Below are 13,985 nucleotides of genomic sequence, written 5' to 3'. Positions count from 1 at the left end.
AATAATTTTTATTTTTTTATTACACACTTTAGCCGACGAATATTTTAAATTGTTCGTCGGCTAAAGTAGTAGAAAAAACCGACGACATGTCTTTCGTCGGCTAAACTCTAGGACTATAGCCGACGAATACCTTAAATATTTCGTCGGCTAAAGTCTGGGAAGATAACCGACGACAGTTTTTTTCGTCGGCTAAACTCTGGTCTATAGCCGACGACTTCTACATGTGTCGTCGGCTAAAGTCACCACAGACGACCTTTTCCCGACGAAATCTTAGCCGATGAAACGTCGTCGGCTAAGATCTTAGCCGACGAATTAAGCTGACAGGCCGACGAAAATTTTTCGTCGGCTAAAGTGCTTGTCCTGGTAGTGTCATGTATGGAAGTTTGAACGTGCATAGAAGATTCAAAGGAGATTCTAGAAGCATCATAGACAACTTGAAGGCCCAAGTTATGTTATTAGAGTGCCACATCATCATCCAAGTCTAAAAAGAACAAGAAAGCCTAACCGAATTGGGAATTGAGTCTTATAAATAGAGACAGCCATGGCCATCAAGAGGGGAGCTCCCGGGACGTGACATACTGGGAGACAGCCATCATCACCAATCTTCATCCTTTTTTTCTCTTTTTAGTCTTTTTATGTTTTTCATTGTTATCATCGTGTTTGTTATGACTCTTAGTAGCTAATTCTTTTGTTAGGGTCATAAAGCATGACTATTCGATGTTTTTAGTTGGATGATTACTTAATTATTGGATTGGTGTTGAGTTTTTAATCTTTATAAGAATTGTTGCTTATTTCAAAATACTAGAGACTCGCGACCTTTAGGGTTTTGTTTTAAGCTATTTGATGCAAGAATAGGTAGATGCCCATGCTGAATCTTGAATGCTTCTTGTCATTAGAAACCATAGATTGATAAGAACAGATGCCATGTTTTATTGGTTTATGTGAGTCCTTTTGTTTTCATCGAACTTCATTGACCCTTAGAGAGTAGATGTCATACTTCTAAGAATAGTTGGATACTATACTCTGCCATAAGGTAATTGTAACACCCTGACCTAGGTGTTAGAAGAATAAACGAATAAAATAAATAAGGAAATCCTAAATCGAAAATGAGATAGGATCTCATTATCAATCAAAACAACAGAGCAATTTTTTTCTGCGTTTGGAACCTAAATTTTATTTTGTTTATTTGCGGCTGCACCCAAAACATTGATCGGGCTGCCTACGTACCCTTTTTAAAAGGATCAAGCCACAAGCCACTCGTAGTTCAACATTTTATACTATTTCTCTATGCATCAGAAAATCCGAAGCTTAACAAACATTAGTCCAAAAATTACAAACTTTCCACCATTAGGCTTCTCTCATTTTTATACCCTTTACCGAAACAGTGACTTTCCATTTTTAGACCATAATTTCACATCTATAACCCATTTGGTTCTCATTCCCAAGCTTTAACTTGAGATCAAAATATCATTCAACTCCCACACATTTAGCATATCAACCAACATATCTCACAAAATCGTCAAAAAGAATTTCAAAGCAAAATTGCATAATTACTATGGACACCCATAGTCATACTTCAGGCATTTCTCAACATCAACTTGATACAGTTTTGTATCTTTAATCACTTTATCAAGACCAATGTAACTAAGTGATTATCTTCTTATTATAACCAATTTTCTAGACCATTTCATTTATCATAGTAAAACCAAATTCACATGAAGTGCACCCACACGGGAAACACAGAAGCCTGTACAGAACTTCCCTTGTTCTCCCACTCCAACACCTCGTCAAACAACAACCCAACAATTTTAAATTACAAACATAGTCCAAACAACATTGAAACAGTAGCCAAGTAAACCCATATTATAGAGAATGAAGAGAGAAGTATGTTTCTGTCACACCCTGACCCTGAGTTTAAATGAGGAAATAAACCCAATAATCCTCAAATTCAGCTATTTAAAACAACATCAATAAGTGGATTCAAGCATAACTAATAATCAAATACATCTCCTACAGTTGCTAACTGACTGGAAATCACCAAACAAAGGCTAAAACGATGTCGCCACCGCCAAGGACAGCAGCCGTACACGGTGGTGTACTCTGTCCCAAAATCCCAACTTCACCCAATATCAACCACACTCGATTTCAAGCATCTACAAATACTCATACATGTTCAATATCTAACAAAAGCCAGAATAACATGAACTATCGTCGCCGTCGTGCTCAGCAGCACACACAGCGGCCCTCTTTTGCCAGAACTCAACTTCTCCAAATCTTAACCAAACTGAAATTGAACAACACAGAGAGATAGAACTCGAAGAGCAGATCATGTTTTATACCTCACTTTCCATCGACGGTGGCTGGAATCGGCAAACTCAACCTCCTTCTCTCCTTCGTCTCTCTGTAACCGAAGCTCCTTTACCAAAACCAAGACCCTAGATCGAATAGAAACCCCGAGAGAAAGCCAACGGTACCAATGACTCTTGCCGTCGTGGCCGGGATCGGAAACTGATCGGAGAGGCAGTCGCCTTCTTTTCTTCGATTCTCTCTCAACTCGGCTTCCCATCGGAATCTAACACAAGAGAGACGTCGGGGACGGCGAGACGAAGCTCTGGACACCACTCCTGCACCGGGAGACGACCAAACAACGAAGGAGCGACCAGAGGTCTCCGCTGCTTCCTCCCCCCGGCTCGAGACCGAGTCCCTCTCAGCTTTCTTTTTTTTTTTCTCCTTCCTCCCCAAAACCTTCTCGACTCTTCTCCTTTTCTCCCCCCGAAACCTTCTAGACCTTTCTTCCTCTAAAAAAATATCTTCTTCTTCTTCTTCTTTTTATTTTTTTTATTTTTTTATGTATTTATTTGCATTTCAATATATATATTTCCCATAATCTAATCGATATTACCGGGAAATTTTGGTCTCACCTCACATCTCAATACTAATTATATATATAGGCATGTATAAATGTAGTTACAATTTATTTACCTTTAAGAAATACCGGGGTATTACAGTAATATTCATGCTTTGGAGAACTTATACGTATAAGTACTCTGCCATAAGGCTTATATGACGGATTCTTCAACACCGGTTTAGTAGTTAGTAATCGGAAGACTAGGAACTCGAATATGATTGTGACGGTGAAGTTAGAAGCCCTAGCACTCATCCATCATTGTTTTACAACTTTTCAAAACATCTTTCTCAACTATCTTGTGTGACATTCTCAATTTGCTTGTTTTACTTTTTTCTTATTGTTTACAAAAATTTCAAAAATATTTTCTTATTTTTTTCTTGATTAGTCATTAGCATAATTTGGTCAAATTAGTTAGAGTTAAAAATTAGTTATCCATCCTTAGTTGGAACGACCTCGTATTTGCATGTAAGTTATATTACAAACGATTCGTGCACTTATGAAGTTATTAAAATTTGACAACAATCCAACAGATTTCTCCACTTTTCTTAGTGCAACTCGGATATTAACGAACTAATATCGGCTGGAGTATGTGAAGAAGAATATGGTGGGCATGTTGGGACAAAGAAACTTCCCAACATCATCTACAATAAGACCAATAGTAGAAAGGTCCCTAACGCAAAGGAAATGGACATTTTTAACCCTGCACACGTAGGAATAACTCTTAGTGTGGTGTGGCTCACGGCAAAAGCCCTAGAAGCCGTGCCAATATGTAGAAATGAGAGAAAGGCAACGTCAACCCTAGTGGCCACGCCTCCAAGACTAGAAACCCAATTGTCAAAACCAATAGAGCTGGTAATTAAACCATGTTTAATTTATCGATATAGATTGTCAGAGCACTGGTTCTAAAAATTGCTATGAAGAAGTACTTTCATGAGCATTGAAATAAAAAAATCGACATAGCTATGATAAAGCGATTTCACGAGCATCAATACATAATGGTATAATATATAAAGCAAGTTCATGAACCTACCATAATATATCGTTGGCATAATTAATACAATTTCGAAGTATTTTTCAAAGTAATGAAATTTTTTTCAGTTTTGTTCTTTATATAAGGTTTGAATCTATACACAACGATGTAAAATATCACATCAACCTTAGATCATAGCGGATTACCACGTGACATTCAATCCTATGTACTGGATTTTGTAAGTCTTCTACTTCAATAGTGGATATTTCCATAATCAATTATCAACTAGGCTCATCCAAGATCAATATGATGTCTAGAATCGTATGAAATGAAGGAGCTAGTGGTATCAAGTGTGTCTTGCACCACCGACCTCCACATACATGACTAAATTGGAGTTACCGAAAGTTTTTGATTTTGATTTCCATATTGTAAATCTGAAGTAATGGATTACAAATCACGCTATTTAAACCATTGTCGTATTTTATTGGATGTTGAAGATTCTACAACTCATCCCAACGATGAGAGATCACGTCAACTTTTCATAGGCAAGAAGGCCTACACACCATCTACAAGCCTTATTGTTTTGCCCACGCCATTTTCGTACTCTTAGGATTGCAACGTAATTTCAATCCCATAAAAAAACGTATTTTGTACGTGTATTTTCATGAGTCCCTTTTGGATTTGTTGTAAGAATATATTTTATCGGTTCTGGATTGTGTCTATCCCTAACAAATAAAGATGGAAACTGATATTTATGATTTATAGTTCAATAATTGAAGCCTATGAAATATAAATCTACGTGCAATTAAAAGGCAATTTTTTTTTTTGTTCTGAATAAACCTAAATTCCATTGAAATACATGCCAAAATGGCCACTACATACTCTCATGCTTCCATCTAGAGACATATTAAGAACATAAGGTGAAATCACTGAGGTACATGTTTAAGGATTGATCTCATTCATTTTCAGACTAAATTTAATTGAGTTTTACTTATATAAAGAAAACATAAATACTGTGATAACTCTATGATATTGTTTCCGCTGAGATCGATCAGCATAAATATTTCTTTTAGGTTGCTAATTGTATAGAATTAGATCAAATTAATAGAAGATCGAACTAAGAGCAAGTCTAATAGATTCCCTAAATTGTTTGATTTTCTCTATTTTGAGGAATATGAGGTCATTTTCCACTCCAACAGCTTCCCTATCTCATTCTCTAAAATAAGGAAAGAGATGAAAAAGAAGTTTTGCTTCTCTATATTTACAGATTCTCTAAAAATATTTAGGGAAAGAAGAATTGAATGTTGCACATTCTTCAAGGCTCAAAGATAATAAAGAAAACATAATTTATTCTAAAAAAATAAATTTTTGTTCTAGGATATTCTGTATTTTTCTAGATATTCTTTATGTGTGCCTTGACCTTATGCCAATAGGATATGTAGTTTAACTAGATCTATGTATTCATATCCTTACCATATTGGTTTTGTGTAATTCCCTATATAAAGGGCTCCTATCAATGAATAAGATGATGATTCTCTTGCTATCTCTCTTTCTCTACACTTTATGCTTCATCACGTTATCATGCACTTTGTTTTAACCCTAGAGTCAATAGCCCACCATTTGTTTTCCAAACCCTAAAATCGGACAGCCTTGTTTTTCCCGATTTCCGACCAAAATTTCGACTGCCCTCTGCCGGAGTTTTATATCCCCAGAAAGCTCTCTCCGTCCCGGATCCAACGCCGCCGGCCACACCCTGAGAACCGGCCGCCGGAAGATTCCAGACCGCCGCCGCTACCGACCACCGGTTCGCCACCTTCCCTTGCTCCGATCAGCCTAAAATTTTGACAGCAGCTTCCACATCCAGAGCTGCTCCTCCTGTCAAATTTTCGGCCCCAAATTCGAAGTATAAGTAGGCAAAACGTTGTTTCTCCTCTCGGCAGCCTCTAGAAATCAAAGATTTCAAGATTGCTCGTCTTCCAAAGAAACCAGAAAGGCATGTTTTGAAACCTTAAACTTTTTCAAGTTCAATAACTCGGGGAGGATAAAATCCTTTCCTCCCTTTCCTCCCTTCTCCATCTCCATTCTATGCTTGGGATTTTGTGTGTGCAAGTACCAAAAATCCCGGAATTTTATTTGCGGGTCAAGAGTGTGTTTGATCACTCTTGCTTCCTTGTCCGTGTTGTGTATGATCAACCCCGACCTTTCTCCGGATTGTGTTTGATCAATCCGAGGCCTTTTCCGAATTGTGTTTGATCAATTCGCGGCTTTTTCCGGATTGTGTATGATCAATCCGAAGGACAAACCATTAAAAGTATTATTTGTGACTTCTATCGAGTCTCATAACAGCTTGGTTTTGTATGCAAGAGCAACGTAACATTCTGCTCATTGAGTTTTGACGTACTCGATACCTAAGGCGAATCTTCGCTTGGTATCTATGGAACCTTTCACTGGAAAGGATTAAACCACATATTTTGACCCCCAGGCTAACAAGCCTAGATGCCGAGATTTCACATCTCCTGCGCTCAAAGTTTTTGACGAGCCACATCGACAAGCATTCAATGGCAATCTATGCAAAAAGTAATGACCACAAAGTATTGTGGAATGCACTCATGGAGCGTTTCTTGAAACGTCCATATAACTCTACTTGTTGAGTTATTAGTCAAGTGGATTGCTTACCACTTTAATTGACTACATATTGTCGATGATCTTTTGTGGCATCATGATCCATAACCTTTAGCGGATTCGATCATCATCAAGTTCTCTAGGTCCTCCAAGTTGGTTTGGAATTACCAACGAGACTTGATTTTGATCATACATACGGGAATTGTATATATACGCTAATGTGATAAATTTATTTAGGATTATCCCCTAATGTGGGGACAACAATATGGGTCATAGCAATGGCAGAAAACGTCGTGCCGATGTCTAGAAAAGAGGGGGAGGTGTCGCCGGCTCTAATAGCGACACTCCCGGTCTAGATACCATTTTGTCAAAACTACTCACGTCAGCTCATGACAATGCAACCGTTGTGGATCTTCGGATCACTGGTTCAAGATTGTCAAGCTCCTTCAAATTATGAATGCATACAAAAAGTACGAAAAATCAACAGCTCTAGCTACCCCTGACTTTGATGTCATTGGCTAGACATTGATTTTCTTTCCAAGCTATATGTAATAAGACATCGTATCGATGTCCTTTGTTTATTCGAGACCTCGATATATACTCACGTTAGCAATAATGAATGTCTTGAGAACTTTTTCGAAGTGAAACTATTCTCCTCTTATGGTTCATATTGATTTACAAAAAAGATATATATTCTTACATCGTCCTTAGAGACATGGCATATTGTGCGGATTTTGGTCCCTTCTTTTGAAGGTGACTCATGGCACTGCATCCTCAAAGAGGATCGCCCACGTGTTTCCGGTTAAGTCTTCTACCTTATAGCGGATTTTCCATCATCAATTGTTCAACTAGGCTCATCCAAGCTCAGTGTGATGTCTTAGAATTGTCCGAAATTAAGGAGATAGTGGTTTCAAGTGTGCCTCGCACTACCGACCCTCCACGGACATGCCTGGTCATACTGACTTGGAGTTACCGAAAGCTTTTGATTTTGGATCCCCCTACGCTATTAAACCAATTGCCGTCTTGCAAAAGACGTTGAAGTCTTATCAAAAACCGGAAAATTATCATCATGATCTAATCCTCTAGGTCCTCTGAGTTAGTTTATGTTCATGTCAGGGAGCTTTTGCTAACTAGTCATGGAGTTTACGACCTTAGAATGACCTAAAAGACTTGGTTTTGATCATACACACGTCACTTGTGGCTAAGGCAAAAGCCTACACGCCACTTGCAAGCTTCACAGCTTCACACATGCCAATTCTGCGAAAAACAGCAATCTGTCTCTTCTGGACAGTCAACTTCATTTGAGCTTTGTGAACAGCTCCGGACGAACAAGACAGTGAGCTTTATACCATTGGAAAGCTCTTTGAGTCTAGTTTTTAGAACTTTTCGCGGTTTGTCCATATCTATTTCAATGAGGAAGTTATGGCTGTTTTAGTGCGCAAAGGTCATTCTGCACGGAAATTTTTATGCATTCTCGAGATTGCAGCTTTTCGTAGCTTCTTTCAATCCTTCTAAATGGTTCAAGTGGAACTATTAACTAGCCTATTTACTCCTTCTTGTAGATATGTCTCATCGAGACATTGCGTGCTTCGCAGATAGTGGAACTATCCACAACATTCTAAGGAACCGGCAACTATCTTTGGATTTTGTGCCTTTGTAAATATTCTGTGACTACAATGATTGAATCATACCGGTCATTCAAGGACGCGGTTTAGCTTAAATCTTGATGCCTCATGGCACCATGATCAATGTCACATATACCCTCTATGCATTGAGAGGCAATCGAACCATATTGAGCTTTAAAGACATTCCTGCTAATAGTTTTCATTTGAAAACACATTGTGAGAATGAACAAGAATTCTTTTATGTATACCTTCTCATGAATGCGGACTGAAGCGCATCTTGGAGAAATTCATGAGTCAATCTAGTGGACTGTATGTCACTATGATTCGAATATCGAATCCCATGTTGTCGCCAAACATGATATTTGGGACACTGACTCATATAGGCTTTGGTTTGACCAAATTGGTCAACCTGGAAGAGATATAATGGTCCAAATTTTAAGAAATTCTCATGGACATCCATTCTTCCGCTCAAAACGAAGATATTCGAGATCTAGCATCACCATGAAGCATGGTGGTGACCCGGGGGATATTGACGTCACCCAAACACGACTCCAACTTCTTGGAGGTTGTTCGGTCAATTCCTCAAGCAATTGAGGTGCACCGGCCTTCCCTCGATGTCGCATTGACCCCCTGCAATGCTCATTCCTCGTTTTGAAAGCCTATTCTTTAGCTAAATTAGGAGTGAGACCCTCCTACGCTAAATGACACAAAAGTGAACATTCTATTCTTACATCAAACTATGTAGATAGATACAACCAACTTGCGGACACCTTTTATGCTTTATAGTGTTGGTTGAAGTGTTAGCACACTGGTCACGTGTTACACTATTATCTACTGTTTATGCTGGTTATACTTCTACGGGCTCACTACCCATTTTTTAAAGAAGTTTATCGGGATGTAAGTTGAAGTGTCTTGTACCCCATGTTCACACGCAATACGGTCTCACCGAGACTACGACTAAGCAACTTTAGCTTGTCGCTTGAATATTATTGATGCGCACCAATTTTTCTATTGCGTCTTGGGGCTATGCAATATTTGCATGCAGCTTTACTATTCATCTACGACCCATCATCATTGAATATTTTTGTACTACAGCTCGTGACTGTGTACCAGGATTGCAATCCTTGAGCTCAAACAAGATTGAAATGGATCTCCAATCCTTGAGCTCGGCTAGATGTTATTTCTAGGTGCCAAATCGCATTGCCACTACGTACAATGATAGGTCATTTGAGATGAATAAGTATTTACGTTGGATGTGAACCTCTACCTATAAATCTGCATATGTAGAAACCTTGTCAGGCAACCTCATTCACCGCTAAATTGCGGATTGTCACTTTGATGAGACAATATTCCCGCCGTTAGGGGGAGATAAGAACACAAGTGTTCAAGTGGAACAACGTGAATTGTCGTGGTTTGTCCCCACTAAGTCTCATCTTGATCCCAAATGCTTAAAGTGTTAAAGTGACGAGATCACATGCTGCAAATATGTCTGTAAGGATTGATGTCCTATTCAAAGGACATAGCGCGACCAAAAGGTGTTGGTCTTGACGTCATCACCATGGATGGTGATATAGTGACGCCATATAGTGGCAAAATTGGTGTCATAAGGCCGTGTGGCTCCCCAAAAGGAGGGAGACCCTTAGGTTCGATACTTTCTCGCACTAGGAAGAAAACGAGCTTGGCACAACCTGATCCATTGATCAGTGATACTCAAATCCGTCTCATGAAGTCTGAATTGTGATTATCGTTGGGGGACGCCTCAACGTCAAATCCAATCCATATAGAGATCTCTACAAGTATTACACTAGTGTACATAAGGACATGGGATAATGAGTCTACTATCGAACCACCTTTCGTTGATGGATATCAACTTAGTTTATTGGCCTAACGGAAAGATGCGATCCAGCATTAACAAAGAGATAGGTCCTTGGGCAGGTGATGCCGACACCGCAAGCTAAACCCTATCAACTATACCTTTGTTAGATAGATTAGTGAGAACAAGAGTTTAGACTCACCTTATGGCGCAAGGTCTCTCACTATCACGCACTGGGATCGAGTACGATGAGATATGCTCTCGTAATGGATGTCATTGAACTCTACTACTTTGTCAGTTTGGTAGTTTCCGAATAACTGAACATGCAGCCTATGAATGTGGTCATAATAACATCTCTATGGGATCAGAGATATACATGAAGCTCTTAAACGGACTTCATTCATCCGAATCAAGTAGCTCCAAACCACAGGAGCATGCGTTTGCTAAATGTATTGAAACGCACATGGACTCTACTTGATTTGGAAGGGATATGGTGAATTATGCATTTGCGTATTCATTCCGGATTTACATGGATTCTTGATGGATCAAGAGATGCCAATATGTATCAACATCCGAAGAAAAAGATCTTGGGAAGACACGGTCTCGATAAGACACTCGATGACTGTATTGATGATGATTTTCCATCAATCGACTTAGGCGTTCTATAACTAGTGAGGCGTACATATACTCCCATGATTAGTCAAGGTCTTTGCTCTAAAGAGAGATCCGTTGTTTTGTCTAAAGCAAGATGACAAATATGTGTTAAGAGATGGAGTTCCTATCTAAGTACAATAAGACGCATCAATGTACTCAACACAATACGAAAGACTTGACATCTCATTCGCTACGAAAAGTTGTAAAGCTAAGTGTAGCTATGCGCCCACGCAACGTCAATGTAATGGCAGTAACTCCTTTTTCAATACTTAATGGTATGAAAGGTTGAGGTTTATTCTATCCCTACATAAGAAAGACACATCAATAGCGAAATCAGAATCTGCCAAGTTTCGTAGGTCAACTTCCACAGGACCTACAGGAAATCTCACTCACTGGAAAATGGTGAAATTGGTACCATTGGAAAGATCTATGTGTCTACTTTCCAGGGACACCAACCATTTGATCATACCTATCATATTGAGTGAGTTATGGCCATTTTCGTAAGTAGGACGAATCTATCCGAGAATCTGATTTTGGCAAAACAGTCAACTTCGACGGGACTTTGTGAATAGCTCCTGACGAACCAGAATGTGTGTAATATACAGTTGGAAAGCTAAATGAGTCTAGTTTCCAAAACCATTTACGGTTCGTTCATATGTATTTCCTAGAGGAAGTTACGACTGTTCTAGTAACTGAAGGTCATGCTGCGCAGAAATCTAATTTCCTGCACGAACTTATGTTTTGAGTTCACAAGCGGCCTTCTTCTCAAGATCTAAGTGTAAAAGATCATTTGAGGACAATACGGCATGATTTAGTTAATCATTGCCTAATGCCACATTTGAAGACATGTTAAAGAGCATTGACATGCTAAGTTGTTGAAATTTCTGTGATTAGTAAGAATCATGAAGAGTCCTATGATTGATGTAAAGATCAAGGGGAGGTGCGAACTTCAGGAGGAGTCTAGCACATACATACATGTCACTATCAAATGTGAAGGGTGCGTTGTACTCTTTTTCTCCTACGATCAAGGTTCAGTTTTTCTCCCACAGGGTTTTTGTGACTTGACGAGGTTTTTGACGAGGCAACAGATCAGCACCATCGGCCTATCAGCGCGCGGCATAAGGGGGAGTGTTCTAGGATATTCTGTATCTTTCTAGATATTTTTTATGTGTGTCTTGGCCTTATGCCAATAAGATATGTAGTTTAACTATATCTATGTATTCATATCCTTACCATATTGGTATTGTGTAATTCCCTATATAAAGGGCTCATATTAATAAATAAGATGATGATTCTCTTGCTATCTCTCTTTCTCTACACTTTATACTTCATCAATTTTTATATTTTTATACTTATTATTATATTGTAATAAATGATGATTGTTGTTGTAATAAATATTTAAATATTTAAAATAGGAAACTGTTGGATTTGGTATACAAAATTTTTAGAGATTTTAAGTTTTACTTCCTTATTATGTAAAAAATATAAAAAAGCTCTTGGACTTGCTTTAATCATTTAAATTGATCTGTCAAAAACTTTTCATATTCATAACTAATAAAGCAACGGCGTGCAAATCAATGGTTTCATAACCGCGCGTGCAATGCAAATGACATTACACCGTGAAGAGTTTTTGTTTATTTTGAAAGCGGTAAATTAATACATGAAGTTGAGAAATTTATCCAAAGAAGTTAAGACTGTTACTAAGATCTCCTGATCCACCAATTCCACCGTTACCAAAGTCGAAACCAGATGAGCCGCTGCCACCGCCCCCACCACCTACTCCACCGAGAAAAGATTGGATGACTGTATGGGCTAAGCCATTTACCTGACCAGAACTACTGTTGGTAAAACCATTATTTCTACCAAGGACAGTAGATTGCCTGGCATAAGTTGGTGGTGGTGCATAGTTTGGCATGACAGGTATATAGGGTCTTGGTTTTGACCTTGCACAGGCCAAATGAGCAGTGAAATCACAAGGCACGCACCAGTAGAGCCACTCTGTGTGCCCAAGCTTGTTGCAAATATCACAGGTGAAATCGTTGGGAGAACCAGGTCGCATTGAGAATGTGAGATTGAGTTGGTGAGGGTGGTGGAATTGCTGATGGGGAGGAAGAGCCAGCGGCATCGAAGCACAGTCCATATGAAGGTCTATGTTACAAGGTCCGCAGTGGTAGGAAAACCCGCTGCCATCTTTCCAACAAGCATTACATTTAAAGAGGCCTCCAGGGTATGTAGGGATCGGGAGCAGAGGGAGGACATGGCTTTGATCAAATGGGTGTGTGATTTGCTGTGGCATTTGCGCGCATGACGTGTGGAGGAAGAAACTGCAACCAGTAGTGCAAGTGTAGATTGATCCAGTCGAGCCGGCACAGATGAGCTTGCAACCTGCACATGAGCTCGCAACATGGCTTGGGTTGTTCGAAAGCTTCAAAGGGTGTTGGTGGCTGAAATGTTGAACATGTTGATGAGCTTGACCACCATTCTTCATCTCCAGTACGTGATCGATCGCTCGATCGCTCCTACACCGATCTCTCTCACGTCTCAACTGGTTTACTTCTTGTTTTATATATAGTCGACAATCGACATACAGATCCTGCAAATAATACAATCCTAGTGACATATTACCAGGTCCATATGGACAATATGAGAGGGGAATGAGGCTGGACGTGGGCTATATAGTTGTTTAGTGGATCTAATAATTCGATGGCATAAAATTGATTTGTTGAAGTTGCTGCCTTTTGGCTTGGTCTTAATATATAGATGTCCAAGAACATGAACCTTGATCCCAAAAAGCAAGGCTTTATATATAGGGCCAATTACATATAAGTCCACTTTGAGACATTTTTTCTCACATAGATCCACCCTAATATTTTTACCCACATAAGTCCACCCAAGTCTAAATAAGGTTTTGTATTAAGTATTGAAGTTCAACATAATTACAGACTGTCATCCAACAAAAAAATTAGATTTTCTCCCTTATATTTACAAGAATGCCACTAGTATAAAAAGTCAACAACCACTCTCATTTCGAAACAGTCTCCGGCGAGGTTTCAGGCGGACCTCCGGTGAGGTTTCCGGACGACCTCCGACGAGATTTCCGACCGACCTCCGGCGAGGTTTCCGGCCGACCTCCGACGATGACAAAAATTACTACTACCAGCTATAAAAGCTACTACCACCAGCTACAAAAGCTACTACCACCGCCTACAAAAGATACTACTGTGAGGTTTCCGATGAACACAAAAGCTACTACCACCAGCCACAAAAACTACTACCACAAGCTACAAAAGCTACTACCACCGCTTACAAAAGCTACTACCGCTACCAACAAAAGCTACTACCAAGATAAACAAAAGCCACCACCAACATAAACAAAAGCTACTACCCTTATAT

At 39.3% G+C, this 13,985-nt stretch overlaps 1 protein-coding gene across 1 annotated transcript; it reads right to left on the bottom strand.

Annotated features, from left to right (window-relative positions):
• Positions 1–12,267: 12,267 nt before the first annotated feature.
• Positions 12,268–13,080, bottom strand: LOC101306865. Its single transcript, XM_004308155.1, has one exon. It carries the CDS (start codon positions 13,078–13,080, stop codon positions 12,268–12,270), a length of 813 nt encoding a protein of 270 aa, XP_004308203.1.
• Positions 13,081–13,985: the final 905 nt, after the last annotated feature.

This window comes from Fragaria vesca, linkage group LG7, assembly GCF_000184155.1.
Source record: "Fragaria vesca subsp. vesca linkage group LG7, FraVesHawaii_1.0, whole genome shotgun sequence".
In the NCBI taxonomy this organism is placed as follows: Eukaryota; Viridiplantae; Streptophyta; class Magnoliopsida; order Rosales; family Rosaceae; genus Fragaria; species Fragaria vesca.
The sequence above is the reverse complement of the archived record's forward strand: the minus strand, read 5'-3'. Positions and strand labels throughout refer to the sequence as shown.